Below are 16,852 nucleotides of genomic sequence, written 5' to 3'. Positions count from 1 at the left end.
GACATTAGACATTCTTTTCTCTAGGTTGATTTCATCAGACTGAGCAAGTCAAGACGTAGTCCCGTGGTAGTGCGCTGGCTTCGTACGCAGATGTTCTCGGGTTCGATTCTGACAGCGATATTTTTGCTTTTTGTTTTTTTTATACATTAATTTTCTTTTTGTGTATTTTATTTGTGTTTATTTATTATTTTATTCATACAAATGTTAACTTAAGCCCTTTTACATTGTTTGCCCCATCTTAGGATTCTTAGGTAATGTTGTAAGTCTTGCGAATGAAATTTCGAAAAGTTGTAACAAAACAAAATATTTTTGGACAAAAAAAAATTATTCAAGAAAAATATTTGTAGAAAAAAATAAAAAAGGTCTCATCAGGATTTGAACCCGGGACCTCTTGCTCCGTAGGCGGGGTCACTACCGAAAAGGCTAAGAAATTGTCAAACCCTTATGCAGCAGCGTTTGCTGCGCCACCTATCTATGATTTTATATATGCACATCTGATACTTAAAGCTTTCGCTCTTTATATTTCTAATCTCCATATTCAAAAGTTTTAAGCTTGTGTCGAGACATGGCAGTCTATGCAATGTGATTACACATTTTACATTGTAAAAGTGTAATCACTATGAAACAAAATGTAACTGTACCTATATAGTACTGTATGGGTACCTAATATGTACATTTCAATCAAGGTGACTTTTAATCCAAAAATAATATAATATATGTTTATAGTTAAAATACAATATTTGCGGTTCGTAGTAACAATTAATTAATAGTCTATGAGTATGAACAAATCTGCAATTTTGGATATTGGTTCAAAATTTTAGTTATAGTTCGTGTATTTTAATTCTTGGTATTTGATATTAGTAAATGTTGTACATTTCCAGGTAGCGCGGTACGTGAGGCACGTGAAATTTAATTTTATTGCTGCTACGAGTAATAGCTGTAAACAGTTGTAATGTTACATAACAAAATAATTATTATAAACAAAGCATAGCGAATCGCATCAAAAAAGAATAAAATATAAACTAAATTAGGGAATATAAAATTACGAGACAGTTGTTGACATTCTTAAACTTCGCGTTGTTTCAATAATCTGACATAGGTACTGTACAGTCAGCATCATACTTTCTGTAACAATTCCTTAAAAAAAGAATGATACCGTACTTAAATAATACTTCTTAATTCGACTATATTGTATTGACTGTACTAAGTATCTCGTTTTAAGAATTTAGTTACACGAAAGTGTCCCACTTCAAAATCTGGAAGTAGATTCACTGATAAGTCTGCTCACATGGCTCCACCTGTGGCGTTCCTTTGGTAAAGGAACCCTATAATGGTTGGCGCTTTCGCTATTATGAATATAAGTTATGCCTGTGTGGTGACGGGTTAAGAATTTCACCACCCCCTTTCTTCCCGTGGGTGTCGTAGAAGGCGACTATGGGATATGGGTTAAATTGTGGCGTAGGCGAGAAGCTGGCAACCTGTCACTGCAATGTCACAGTTTCGTTTTCTTTCAACTCCTTATTTGCCAAGAGTGGCACTGAAGCTTTAGTAGTTTCATGTGTTCTGCCTACCCCTTTATGGGATACAGGCGTGATTGTATGAATGTATGTATGTTATGAAATGGACGAAGACGATCCAATATTATGCGTCGCCACGATGTACCAAAGCGCCAGTGTTGTTGTAAGGTAGGTACAGCGAGCTGCAAAATTTATTAATAAGTTCGTTTCATAATTTCTTCAAATTATGAAACGAACGTATTAATAAATTCGCCATACACTTTTGCCTGTCACTGTACATTAGTACTTATTGAGAAACCAACACAGCTACAGCAAAAAAAGAGGTATCATGCACAAATAGGCGTGGAGGATGTTCGGAGCATAGAGTGTAATTATTGAATAGTATGGTATAGAGATATTAATCAAGATTTTCGAATGCAGCACCATCTATTATTAAGTTACGACAACTTTTCATGTGGCTTTCCAGTCCTAAAGGTTCTTTATAACATATGAAGCATGTGGACCCTTTAAAAATAGAACGCTACTTATTTACGGCGGGATTTTTAAATAGGTTTGGTTTAATCATCCACCAATCAGTCACTTAAATAACGATTACCACACGGACTTACTTGCCAAAAAAGATGAAAATAATAAAATTTACCATTTAATTATATATAATTAACCAAAGAATGTTGTTCGCTAGTTTGCAAGTGGTACAGCGACATCTAGCGAAAAATTAGAACATTAAAAATACTTACATTTTACGTCAACAAGTCGTTAGCCAGTTCGCGGAGGTAACAGTGACATCTAGCGAACAACTTGCACTACGGCGTATAATTGTTTTTCACGCTCTTGAGTTTCCTAAACATATCCTAAGTACATGGGATTTACTATTTCCTTTGACTGAAAACACCGTGGTTCGGAGTACAAAATAAACACAGCTTTATTTTCTGCGCGTATTTACTGTTCAAGATTAACTGAATTACCTAAAACGAATACAATACATTATTAGATCGCGCACAAAAGCAAGCTAACAGGAACTACGCTTACTACATTTTTTACTACGTTTTTTTCATACGCTTTTTATCTGAAAACATATCAAAAAGTTTTTGCTTGATTGGAATGCTGTTTAGGAATGGCCATGTGATGTTTCGAATAAAATATTCAAACTAAACTTGTTTTCCCATACAAACTCTGGACCCCTATTTCACCACCTTAGGGGGTGAATTTTGAAAAATCCTTTCTTAGTGCTCCTTTACACCTTATAAGAAACCTACGTGTTAAATTTGGAATATATAGGATCGGCGGTTTCGGCTGTGCATTGATATATCTGATGACTGACTGACATATCAACGTCAGTCAGTCAGTCAGTTTTTAACCCCCGAAGCAAAAACGACGGGGTGTTATAAGTTTGACGTGTCTGTCTATTTGTCTGTCTGTCTATCTGTCTGTGTGTGTGTGTCTGCCTGTGGCATCGTAGCTCCCGAACGGATGAACCGATTTAGATTTAGTTTTTTGTTGCTGAGTTATATATATTTAGATTTAGAATAGTACCTTTACTAATGGCACGGCTCACCTAGCCTCTCCATTGTTCGCCGTGTTTGTTGCCTTCTGGGAAATATGTGGTGATTGAGGACTGCTCGGCTCACACACAGGTTGGATGGATGGATGCACTAGAATGAAAAATTTAGACGAAGAGGTGTAGGGTTCAACTGCGTAACAAAGAGTATGTACTTGGGATAAACTCGCCTCATTCGGTGACACGCCTAATTCGGTAAAACAATCGTCTTTCGGAATAGTGCTTCAAAGCTTGTATCACCGTATTAGTGTACTATTATATATTCTGTGGTATTAGGCGTGTCACCGAATGAGGCGAGTTTACCCTACCTAGCAGTATTATTTTTTTTGTAGTATAAAATACACAAAATGTACATTATATTTAAGTGCGAAGATGACCTCATTCCTGTAAGGGAGCTCTTTCAGCTAAGCTTAGATAATGAATGGAAAATTATAATTTTGTATTTTTAATTCTATTTATGTAGTAAGTAACCGTAGAACCTACAATTATACACCCATTGTAAAGAATCGTTGTTAACAATTTCCATACTAAAATAGTACATTTCGTTATAAGTGCGAGAAGAATGACATTCTCGCACGTGTGACGAACGACGTTTTTTAATACAGTTGCGAAAAAACACTACTACTTACAACGAAATAAAACAATTCGAACTATCAATTTTCCCATGGACATTGACGGATTATTTGACAATTCAAAGGCGTATTTTTGAAGCTTTTAAACTTGCGTGCATATTTTCGAGTTTGCTATTCATCTAAAATAATTTATTTCATTGGGTGCCATAAAAACATAAACATTTACGATTTGGGACGATTGTTTAATGTACAACTACATCTTAATTTAATCGATCCATTTTTGCCCCGACGTATTGCAAATAACGTAAAATAATTATGACAAATCGCGTAACATATTGAGGTTTTTGAACGTGCATTAAGTTAAAACATGGTAGACGCCTCTACTTTGACAGTGGAAGACGCGTTTCGTTCCAATCATGTTCTGTTTACACGACTCATTATGACCGATTTTTCAAAGTATAAACCATTTTATAAATTATGTTTAATATGACTAAAAGTAAACAATTACATACGAAATATTAACGTTTTAAATATTAATCACTTAATAGTGTGTTTATAGTTTTATTCTGTCTTAGTAAACTAGACTAATATGAAAACAGCTCCGTAAGTAGTCGTAAAATGGAACGTATATACTTTTTACGCACTAGTTCGTAAAATACAACTTCTCGCACGCTAAACAGCCAAAAAACGGGCACTTTTTGAGCAACTGTATTAAAAATGTAATTTTCCGTCATATTTATGCTTTTAAGTAACGCACTTATTCTAAAACGTCGAAAACTGATGGTACTATCAGCTGCAAAAGTACATGGCGAATTTACCAATAAATTCATTCATTATTTCTGCATTAAATTTTGCAGCTCACTGTACCGGGTCTGCCAGCCACCGTGTATCGTTCAAAACGTAGCTTTATCAGCTGTAACAATATTTAATAATGTTGTCCGTATTTCACGCGAGCCGTTGCAACTCGCCAGATTTAGAACCACGTGTATGTTATTATTATATCCAATGTCACACACACAGCATCGCACGTGTGACTCCATTCACATGCAAACAAGTGATTACTGCAGCAGAGACCATCTCAGACGTATACATTCTAAGATCGGACACCGTAAAAGGAAACGTGTAACTCAATTATTCAAACTAGTACTACATACCTAGCCTGTAGGCCTAACACATGATTGCCGCGAGAGTATGTCGCCGCGAGATAGACTGGGTCATTAATACATTTAGAAGAAGACATGTCATCTATCTCGCGGCGACATACTCTCGCCTCAATCATGTGCTAGCAAAAGTACTGGCAAAAGGAGTACCTATATATTTTTCACCGTAGATGAGTTCGGTGACACTTCCAAAAATTCTGAATTACGCATACTATGTTCGCTAAATATTCTTGCGAACTAATAGTTATTTTATTTGTTTTACAAGGAGGCAAAGTTGTTGTTTAACCGCACGTGCCAATATTGATACCCGACCAAGCGAAAGATTCTAGTATTGAACCGCGAGCATAGCGAGTGGTTCAAAAAGTGGAATCTTGAGCGTGGCGAGGGTTTCAAGGCACGAAGGTTAAGACGATACGGTAGGTGTCAATTCTCCATACAAACGTTCTCGACTATTTCCTCCCTGGTTTTTGAAGATAGAGCAATGAGTTTATCAACACAGATTGTTATTATTTTTATCTGTGTCGGATCGTTTTGATTTTTTTGATATTCTGCTTTTTAAAGACTCTAGAGCCAATAAAAAAATTCCAAAAACGGCCTTTTTCATTGTGGCGCAAAAAAAGGTGTGGTACTCAAGATTGGTAACAATTAACCAAAAAAGCTAACATATATTTATTTCATTGTTATTCAGATTCTCAAATTTCGTTCCGATTGATTAAGTTTTGAAGGAGGAAAGAGTTGAGAGCGGAACCTCGATTTTAAAGATTTTTTTGAAATATCTTTTGACTGAGTTGTTCTTAATGGACAATTTTTTTTCGATAAATCTAGTTAATAACACTTGTATATTTAACTAAAATTTCCAAGTTGAAAGGGCGGCTCCTTTCCATTTTAGCATTTTCGCTACCGTATCCTCTTTGCCACCGAGTGAAACTCAAAATTTTTCACTTAGTACACCAACACCAACAAAATACCTACTGGCTATAAAACATCAAACTAAATCAAATCCATCAATTTATTCAATATTTATGATTCAAAATTATCATTTATAGGTAAAATCTACCAGCCAGCTTAAGACATCAAGTTAAAATTTGTATGAAATTACTTTGCACTCATGTGGATAAAATGCAATTTTGCTATCTGTTTTCGAATAGCAAAGAGAGCCGTTACCAGTTGGTGTGGTGAAAATTTATTATATTGCATTATGAAGATCTATTTATTAACTAAATTTCATCAAATATGGGAGAAAAATAATATTATTTTTAAATAACGCAATGCATGAAATGGAAAATTGGTACTAAGGGCGGATGATCCGTTTCATACATTGTTTATTTAAAAGTACCTACTTAACATCATTTTTTTCTCGTATTCGATGGAATCTATTCAATAAGCACTGATAATGCAATATATAATCGATGGAATCAGGCGTTACTTTGCGGAAATCCATGTTAATCGTAAACTAGAACTTTCCTTTGCTAATCCGCGAATAGATAACGTGCAAGTCAATCAGTGCTAACCTGTTATAATTACTTGCGTATTTTTTACATGCAATTAATTTTCCCACCGCAAAAATAAAAATAAATACGCAAATAAATATAACAACCCACCACCAAAAATACAAAACTCGACACGTGTTTCGCCTCTCTACGAGGCATCCTCAGGAGCTGATGTTGACGGTCCGAAGTCCCGCAACTGACTGATCGTCCCCAGAATGGTCGGCCATATTTATACTTTGTCCACCCCCCCCCTACCAAGCAAGTTAGATGGAAAAATTCGTAATAACGGCGATGACGCAACATTCAACTGCTCATTAAGGATTAACCCCCTATTGTTGTACCTAATTATCTCCAACTGTTCTAGAACCCCCAAACGCAGCCCTTTCTCACATACATGTAAAACATCAAAAGAATGATTCTCTGATACAGTATGGTCACTCTCTATCAAATGCTTTGCAAAATTGGATCTCTCTGGATGGTTGTGCCTGTATGATGCCATATGCTCCTTATACCTAGTAGTGAAATTGCGGCCCGTTTGGCCCACGTACACTTTGTTACAAACATCACAGCTCAACTTATAAACCCCCGATTTTTTCCCTTTTTCGATCCTATCTTTGCCGTTACAAAGCTTGGAGTGCAAAGTGTTATTTGTCCTAAAGGCCACAGGAATGCCGTTTGACTTCAAAATCTTATAAATGTCCTCTGACACTTTGCCAACATAAGTAATGCTCGCTTGACACCTCTTAACCGGTTCAGAAGGACGTGCCGCATACAACATATTGTTAACCATAACCATTCGCTTCTTTCTGATGATGCCATCAACGATTGATTTATCATAACCGTTCGAAACTGCCAAGTGGTAAATATTGTCCAATTCGGCTCGATAGTGTTCTTCAGAAAGAGGCACAGACAACATCCTATGCACATAACAGTGAAAAGCGGCCAACCTATGCTGCCAAGGGTGTGTGGAAGAAGCTGGTATAACTGTATCAGTATGTGTAGGCTTGCGGTAAATTTGAAATTGATGGCCATTATTAACTCTAGTAATGGTCAAATCTAGAAAATTCAATGACTTGTCTTGCTCTAGTTCCTTCTTAAACTTGATCTTTGGATGTTTACTATTAAGCCCAGTAACAAATTCATCCAGCAGGTCCATACTCCCCGTCCAACAAATAATCAAATCATCTACGTATCTGAAGTAATACAATATATTATCATTCCCTGCAATATGCTGGTTCTCAAAGTGGTCCATAAAGATATCCGCCATTAAAGGACTCAGTGGAGAACCCATGGCTAAACCATCACTTTGCAAATAATACTGTCCCCCGAATCTAAAATAATTATGTTTCATACATATAGCAGTTAGATCTATCAACTCATCTACCTCCCCTGGATGTAAACGTTGCTTTTCAAAAAGGTCCCTTAGAATATCTAAAGTCTCCCCATACGGCACATTCGTAAACAAACTATCTACATCCAACGAAAGCAAGACAGCATTATCTGGAATAATAATATCTTTGATCTTTTCTATTAACTGCAAACTATTCCTCAAACAAAACTTTGGCCGGAACTGAGACTTTTCTCTAATAATGTGATTCAACCTCTTAGCTAGATTATAAGTTGGTGCACCCAAATATGAGACCAGTTGCGTTGTAGTAGCAATTCGAGGGCTGCTAAGTTGGCTGTTAGTAGGGCTCAGAGAATTTGGTTGAACGAAGAATCTCGCCATTGGTTTTCGGTTAGAGATAATTTGAAACTGCATCTTAAAGTGTTGTATTCTGAACTCTCATTTAAGTTGCATAATCTCGAGTTTGATATCCTAGACCAAAAGGCGAGATACTTTGCTTCTGAACTTGCACATGAGATGTATACTACTCAGCTAAACAAATTGCGTAGGTTAACGGAGTCGAGTTCGAGTTCGTTTTTGAGGGGTAGGGAAACGGAACCAACACCTCACCATGACTTCCATCCTCGTGTGAAAAATTTAACTGATGTGGAGTTTTCGGAGAATGAAGTAGAGCTTTTAGGAAAAGGGTTGAAATATAATTTCCAGCCAAAAATAACTCAGGGGACGTTAGAGAATTTGGCTGTGGATTCAGAGGTTGCGATAGTGCGGGGCCGTGGTGATTTAGATACCAAGACCATGGTGGCCAATGTTATTAAGAGTACTGTTCCGGCACAGGGTGGTGGATTTAGTTCTGATGGTTTGGCACTGAGAACTATTCAACAGAAAGTGCGAGAAAATGATTTGGTAGTTTCGAAAGCAGACAAAGGAAATTGCATTGTTATTATGGAGAAAGGAAGTTATAATCAGAAAGTTCTTGATCTGATTCAAGGTGATGGCTTTTCGAGTTTGCGGAGAGACCCAACTCCAGGATTCCAGAAAGATCTGAGACAGGCAATTAAGAACTCTATGTTTGTTTTTGAAACTGAACATCAGAAGAGCATGGTTGTGCCAATGAATCCACGAGCTCCTATTCTTTATGGGCTACCTAAGATTCATAAGGATAACATTCCAGTTCGTCCAGTGGTCTCATATTTGGGTGCACCAACTTATAATCTAGCTAAGAGGTTGAATCACATTATTAGAGAAAAGTCTCAGTTCCGGCCGAAGTTTTGTTTGAGGAATAGTTTGCAGTTAATAGAAAAGATCAAAGATATTATTATTCCAGATAATGCTGTCTTGCTTTCGTTGGATGTAGATAGTTTGTTTACGAATGTGCCGTATGGGGAGACTTTAGATATTCTAAGGGACCTTTTTGAAAAGCAACGTTTACATCCAGGGGAGGTAGATGAGTTGATAGATCTAACTGCTATATGTATGAAACATAATTATTTTAGATTCGGGGGACAGTATTATTTGCAAAGTGATGGTTTAGCCATGGGTTCTCCACTGAGTCCTTTAATGGCGGATATCTTTATGGACCACTTTGAGAACCAGCATATTGCAGGGAATGATAATATATTGTATTACTTCAGATACGTAGATGATTTGATTATTTGTTGGACGGGGAGTATGGACCTGCTGGATGAATTTGTTACTGGGCTTAATAGTAAACATCCAAAGATCAAGTTTAAGAAGGAACTAGAGCAAGACAAGTCATTGAATTTTCTAGATTTGACCATTACTAGAGTTAATAATGGCCATCAATTTCAAATTTACCGCAAGCCTACACATACTGATACAGTTATACCAGCTTCTTCTACACACCCTTGGCAGCATAGGTTGGCCGCTTTTCACTGTTATGTGCATAGGATGTTGTCTGTGCCTCTTTCTGAAGAACACTATCGAGCCGAATTGGACAATATTTACCACTTGGCAGTTTCGAACGGTTATGATAAATCAATCGTTGATGGCATCATCAGAAAGAAGCGAATGGTTATGGTTAACAATATGTTGTATGCGGCACGTCCTTCTGAACCGGTTAAGAGGTGTCAAGCGAGCATTACTTATGTTGGCAAAGTGTCAGAGGACATTTATAAGATTTTGAAGTCAAACGGCATTCCTGTGGCCTTTAGGACAAATAACACTTTGCACTCCAAGCTTTGTAACGGCAAAGATAGGATCGAAAAAGGGAAAAAATCGGGGTTTATAAGTTGAGCTGTGATGTTTGTAACAAAGTGTACGTGGGCCAAACGGGCCGCAATTTCACTACTAGGTATAAGGAGCATATGGCATCATACAGGCACAACCATCCAGAGAGATCCAATTTTGCAAAGCATTTGATAGAGAGTGACCATACTGTATCAGAGAATCATTCTTTTGATGTTTTACATGTATGTGAGAAAGGGCTGCGTTTGGGGGTTCTAGAACAGTTGGAGATAATTAGGTACAACAATAGGGGGTTAATCCTTAATGAGCAGTTGAATGTTGCGTCATCGCCGTTATTACGAATTTTTCCATCTAACTTGCTTGGTAGGGGGGGTGGACAAAGTATAAATATGGCCGACCATTCTGGGGACGATCAGTCAGTTGCGGGACTTCGGACCGTCAACATCAGCTCCTGAGGATGCCTCGTAGAGAGGCGAAACACGTGTCGAGTTTTGTATTTTTGGTGGTGGGTTGTTATATTTATTTGCGTATTTATTTTTATTTTTGCGTTGGGAGGGTGGGAAAATTAATTGCATGTAAAAAATACGCAAGTAATTATAACAGGTTAGCACTGATTGACTTGCACGTTACCTATTCGCGGATTAGCAAAGGAAAGTTCTAGTTTACGATTAATGCAATATATTTAAAAAAGTATAGTTTTCAAACATTTATTATTATTTTTCGTCAAAGTATAATTTTTTCAAAAATATTTTGCGAACATAGTATGCGTAGGTAAATCAGAATTTTTGGAAGTGTCTCCGAACTCATCTAAGGTGAAAAATACTATAGACATTAAAAAGTCATCGTCGTGTCGTCGTCTCGTTTTCCCCGGATCCCTTTGTTTGACATAATGATTGAAAGTCATAATGTGCTGATTGCCAGATTATCATAACTTTTTAGGGCTTTCTTTAAGATTAGGTTAGGTTTGTTTTACTTATGACAATCCTGAAAAGTTACGCATTTCTGAGAAAAACCAAATTATGACATTTATGACTAACGAAAATGTGGACAAACTATAGATTATGACTTAAGACTTTATGGAAACCAATATGCTGAGATACACGTCGTACTCGTTAAGACGATACGGTAGGGGTCAATTCTCCATACAAACGCTCTCGACTATTTCCTCCCTGGTTTTTGAAGATAGAGCAATGATTTTTTCAACACAGATTGTTATTATTTTTATCTGTGTTGGACCGTTTTGATTTTTTTGATATTCTGCTTTTTATAGACGCTACAGCCAATCAAAAATTTCCAAAAACGGCCATTTTCATTGTGGCGCAAAAAAGGTGTGATACTCAAGATTGGTAACAATTAACCAAAAAAGCTAAACGGTCCGACATAGATTATTTCATTGTTATTCAGATTCTCAAATTTCGTTCCGATTGATTAAGTTTTGAAGGAGGAAAGAGTCGAGAGCGGGACCTCGATTTTAAAGATTTTCTTGAAATATGTTTTGACTGAGTTGTTCTTAATGGACAATTCTTTTTCTATAAATCTATATCTTGTATATTTAACTGAAATTCCCAAGTTGAAAGGAGGGCTCCTTTCCATTTTAGCTTTTGCGCTACCGTATCCTCTTAACGGGTGCTGTCTATGAAGACCGGTCTGTTTAAGCTTACTGGGGCTATAATAAGTAACTTTAATTCTGATTTATATTACATTAGGACACTTTGATCGGTTCTCGTATGTTTCTTTTCTATAAGTGAATATTTTAATCATATGATTTTAACTCTTGGAGACCCTGTACATCTCTAAGGAGAATTAGATTAAGCTCATCAGATTTCATCTTTAGTTGTGACATTTAGAGTCATTTGCACCTCTAAAGTAATTGTAATTCTTAGTTGTACTAATTCGACATCTGTGAGTGTGTTTAGTAAAACGTCCCACTTTGTCGGTTAACATTAAGGCGCGATTTACTTGTAGCTTTATATGAATAAACTGACAAAGCGGCTTTATAGCAATCGACAAAGTGGGACGTTTTCCCGTGCACACTCACATTTATAGATCTTATACATCTGTTATTAATTGCAGTAGAGTTATACTTTTGTTAGAACTTAAAATTGTATTATCAATTATAATTTCAATTCAATTTTAAATCTTTTCTTAATATATATATAAATAATTGTTAATAAATATATATTTTTTTAATAGAGACACCGTTTTTGCACACATAGAATGTCTTTAATAAGAACGTTACTCGATATAGCTTAAAATTACGGAAAATAACAATCATTGTATGGAGAAAGTGGACGGCGCCCCCAAATGGCCCACAGATTACATGCGTAACGTATTCTAAATGTCAAAAACTCTTGGTGGTGGTACTTTATGTTAATAATTGGTTACAACTGAGATTGTACTGATTTAAATAAAATTGTTCCTTGTGTTTGCTCAAATAGATTGTTGTTTACTTAGGACCCCGGAAGATAATAGTCTAGGGACCTCCGGTTGGGTATTGTATTGTATGTTTGAAACTTGCAGTATATTTTAATTACTTATGCTTAAAGAATGTAATTTAAATTTGTTGTATCACTTTTTAAATTAATAGTATTTAAAATACATGTCAAAAAAAAAGCCTTAACTAAAAATACTTATGCTTATAAATATCGTTTTATGATTATATGCATATTTAGAATATTTACCTATTTATACTAACAATTGTATCCTGAATCCTGATATTAGGATACTCCACGACTTGCATAAACCTAACCAGCATAAGCTGAAATTACCTACATGACAATATCAACCCAAAAATAAAAATTTTAGAAAATAGCCCGAGGTATATTATATTAAAATTATATTAAAATCCATCTCTAATTAATTATAATCAGAAAGCTTGCAATCATCCTCCTTGCGTTATCCCGGCATTTGCCACGGCTCATGGGAGCCTGGGGTCCGCTTTGACAACTAATCCCAGATTTGGCGTAGGCACTAGTTTTTACGAAAGCGACTGCCATCTGACCTTCCAACCCGAAGGGTAAACTAGACCTTATTGGAATTAGTCCGATTTCCTCACGATGTTTTCCTTCACCGAAAAACGACTGGCAAATATCAAATGACATTTCGCACATGAATTCCGAAAAACTAATCGAAACCAACGAAGAGGGTATCTCTGCCCGCGGCGCCGGCTCCAACGACGAAAGCAAGCGCTGCGCCTGCGCACTCGGCAAAGCTACCTCCCCCCGCCGCCCCCGCCAGCAGCGATACCACCGAGCCGGTACCCCGCGCCCCCGCCGCCGATGTAAATATTCCCACTCTTACAGCTGTTATTGACAACACCTGCAGCTTGCAGAATGACCCGCCTGCGGCAACACACCACTATACACCTGGAGAAGCCGAGGTATCCACTGATGGCACTGACACATTCAGTATGGAGCCATGGAAGATAGCTAGTAATAAAAAACGCAACAAACGCCCGGTAAAGAGAACTGCAGTCACGGGTACGGGGCCTATAGATAACGAACTCGAGACCACAGAGCGAAGTAAAAAAATTCACACTTTTTGCTTCTTTAAAACAAATACTACTCCTGAGGCAGTCACGTCGTACATGCTTAAGAAAAAAATTATGCAAACTACCACGTAGAAAAACTGAAATTGAAGCATAACCACTATGCATCTTTCGCCGTAAGTGTTCCCGTCAGCTGTTTTGACTATTTTATGACAGCTGAGAACTGGCCGGCCGGCGTGGAAGTTAGCGAGTGGTTTCGGCCGAGCGCCGGGCGAGCGAGGCGCTCGCCCCGCGCGACCCGTAGCCCCCGCGCCGCCGCCGCCCCGAGACACACGAACACCAAGGACGGCTACACCGACGCTAACCGTTTGTCATCAGAATATCATGAGCCTCGGCAATAAAACGAAGAAGCTCGAAGTTTTATTAACAAACGAGTTAAAATGTGACGTACTAGTTATTACCGAGCATTGGCTCCGTGATTATGAGATCACGTCTGTTAGCTTAAATAATTATAATTTAGTGTCACACTATTGTAGGCCAACTATTGAACACGGAGGCAGTTGTATATTCGTTAAACAGGGTATTCGAGCTGTCCATGTAGCAGAGTACTCCGATATGTCGCAGCAGCAATTGTTTGAAGTGAGTGCTATTAGTCTAGTAGATGAAAATTTATTAATAATCGGGATCTATCACTCAAACAAAACCAGTCACTCAGTCTTCCTCAAGTTATTCGAAGATTTATTGACCAAGATAAACGATAATGGTCACTTCGCGCTTGTAGTCGGCGACATAAACATAGATCTGTTAAACGACTCAAATTACAAAAAATCGTTAATAGACATTATAGACGCAAATAATTTTATTCAACAGGTTAATTTCCCCACTCGCATTACCCCGACGTCATCGACACTTTTAGATCACGCGTACCATAACATCTGCCGCGACCGTGTGTCCGTGCACAGAGCGATAACGTTCCTCAGTGACCACTGTGCACAGGTAACCGGTATAAAAAAGACGGTGTCATGCGAGCCCGAGATACTGCCTCGACGCTCTTATACACTTGCAAATTTAATATTTGCTTTCCAATGAAGAAGAGTAAGTTTAATATGAGAGTTAACTCGTGGGTCGATACCGACATTTTATTTTACCACTAAGTGCCTACTTTTTGACGTAATGGACCTAAAAAATAAATTTCCGGACTCAGTTAAGTTATCATGTTTTGCGGAAAACTTATTAATTACTTATAGCGAGAAACTTAAATCTAAACGCACGGAGTATTATGACAATCTAATTAACAACAATGATAACAAAAGTAAGTCGATGTGGAACGTGATAAACAGGGAGCTCGCTAGAAAACCTAGCGAACCTTTAGACTTCACCGAATTGATAAAGGTGTGTAACGGTGTCCCGGTGACGAGCAAGCAGGAGGTGGCGGACGCGCTGAACGCGGAGTTCGTGGGCGCGGCGGCGGCGTGCGGCGCGCCGCGCGCCGACGTGCGCGCCGCGCTGGCCGCGCTCGGCGCCCGGGCACCGCCGCTGGACCGCTCGATACGATTTCAACCGTTTACCCCTGGTGAAGTAGCGAAAATAATGCAGGTTGAAATAGCGCCAAAAAATAGCCAGGATATATACGAACTGTCACCGAGCATTCTTAAGTTTGTTAGTCCGATTATTAGCCATCCGTTATCGTATCTGTTTAACATTTGCATTAAAAATGGCACTTACCCGGAACCTCTTAAAAGGTGAAGATAGCGCCCTTGTATAAAGGGAAGGGACAAAAAAGTGCTGGTAAGTCGTACCGTCCAATCTCTTTAGTACCAGCTTTGAGTAAAGTAATGGAAGTCGGTCTCAACCAGCGCTTATTGTCCTTCTGGCTATCTCAAAACGTGATATCGGATCGGCAGTACGCGTACCAAAGAGGTTGCAACTCGACGGACTTGGTGCGCGAGGTAATCTGGGCCGTGATGAGGGCGCGTGAGGCCGGGCGGCTGGCGGCCGTGCTGTGCTGCGACCTGTTGCGCGCCTTCGATACTGCTGACCACAATCTCGTCGAGGCCAAGCTGGATCACTATGGCTTCCGTGGACCCGCGCTCAAGGTCCTAGTGTCCTTTATGAGGAACAGAACCCAGACAGTGGTGGGGGATCGAGGGAGAGTACGGTCTGCAGAGCAACGTAGCATAATGGGGGTCCCACAGGGCTCCTGTCTGTCGAATACACTGTTCACAGTACTTCTTAACGACTTACCGGGTGCCCTTGAAGGTACCGAAGTGTTTATGTACGCTGACGATGTGACCGTAGTGACCACAGCCCCGAACGAACAACTACTGGAAGAGGCCCTGAATGACACCGTACATAAATTGTATATTTGGTTTGCGCAAAACGGTTTATCGTTGAATACAGAAAAAACCTGCTTTCTACGAGTAAGCCTAAATGGCCACCCTAGCTCTGACCTCAAGATCCACGAAGGGAACACCAACATTCAGCAAGTCATGACGACCAAACTACTCGGCTTTGTACTGGACAGCTCATTGTGTTGGCGGGACCACATCGATGCCTTATGTGCGCGACTAGGTCAAGCATGCTACGCACTGCGACGCCTTGCTTCGACGGCCAGCAGATACGTGGTCAGATCATGTTATTTCGCCACCGTGCATTCGATACTTTCATACGGCACTGAGCTATGGGGTCGTGCGGCGGATTTCGACCGTGCCTTTCGAATGCAGAAGCGTGCTGTGCGAGGCATTGTTGGTATTCGCAGTGACGAATCAGCTCGCGACCACTTCAAAGACCTTCGTATTTTAACACTACCAAGCCTGGTTATCCTTCAAATTGCTACCTTTACCTACAAACATATTAATGCATTTAAACGTAAAGGCATAGTGGCCTCTCATAACTTACGAAGCAATGCACATAAAGACCGTCTAGTGCCACCGCTTCATAAACTCTCAAAGTCGGAACACTCTGTATACGTCTCCGGCCCTGCGATATACAACCGCCTCCCAGAAAACATAAGACATGCATCGTCTCCCCGAACCTTTAAAAATAGACTTGAATCGTGGCTGATCTCTAAAACCTTTTATACTTATAACGAAATTATGCAACTGCCACTGACCTTGTAATACTACAAACATTAACTAATTTCGATTAAGTACTTATTGAAAATTGTATTAAAAAAAAAAACATTACTATTGTACTGTTTGTGATACCTGGAATAATTTATATTGTATTGATTTATAATGTAATTGACGTGTACCTGTATGTTACCAATAAACTTTATCTTATCTTATCTTATCTTATCCAACTTTGGCATACCTATCACGACCATTACCTATTTCTTATCAGAACTACGTGTTGTAGAATAGGAAACTTAAAAACTATTAAGATTTTTTTCCTACTGTATGTTTTTAATTTTTCATGGGTTTTGAAATTCGTGCATATAAATAAATAAATAGACAGTCCGGTCAATATGAAAGTAGGTATAAACAGAATATTTTGAATCATTTTGTACAGTTGTC

At 38.5% G+C, this 16,852-nt stretch overlaps 2 protein-coding genes across 2 annotated transcripts in view; both read left to right on the top strand.

Annotated features, from left to right (window-relative positions):
* Positions 1-16,852, top strand: part of LOC125232731 (fibropellin-1-like) — a 557,970-nt gene that overhangs the window by 35,736 nt on the left and 505,382 nt on the right. The gene's annotated exons all lie outside the window — the stretch shown is intronic.
* The window catches only part of LOC125232732, a 60,324-nt gene continuing 58,129 nt past the window's right edge, over positions 14,658-16,852 (top strand). Inside the window, exons 1-2 of the mRNA XM_048138490.1 lie at positions 14,658-14,996; positions 15,080-16,130. Coding sequence (XP_047994447.1) covers positions 14,658-14,996; positions 15,080-16,130 — 1,390 coding nt within the window. The remainder of the gene's footprint in view (positions 14,997-15,079; positions 16,131-16,852) is intronic.

Source organism: Leguminivora glycinivorella, chromosome 13 (assembly GCF_023078275.1).
Source record: "Leguminivora glycinivorella isolate SPB_JAAS2020 chromosome 13, LegGlyc_1.1, whole genome shotgun sequence".
NCBI lineage: Eukaryota > Metazoa > Arthropoda > Insecta > Lepidoptera > Tortricidae > Leguminivora > Leguminivora glycinivorella.
The sequence above is the reverse complement of the archived record's forward strand: the minus strand, read 5'-3'. Positions and strand labels throughout refer to the sequence as shown.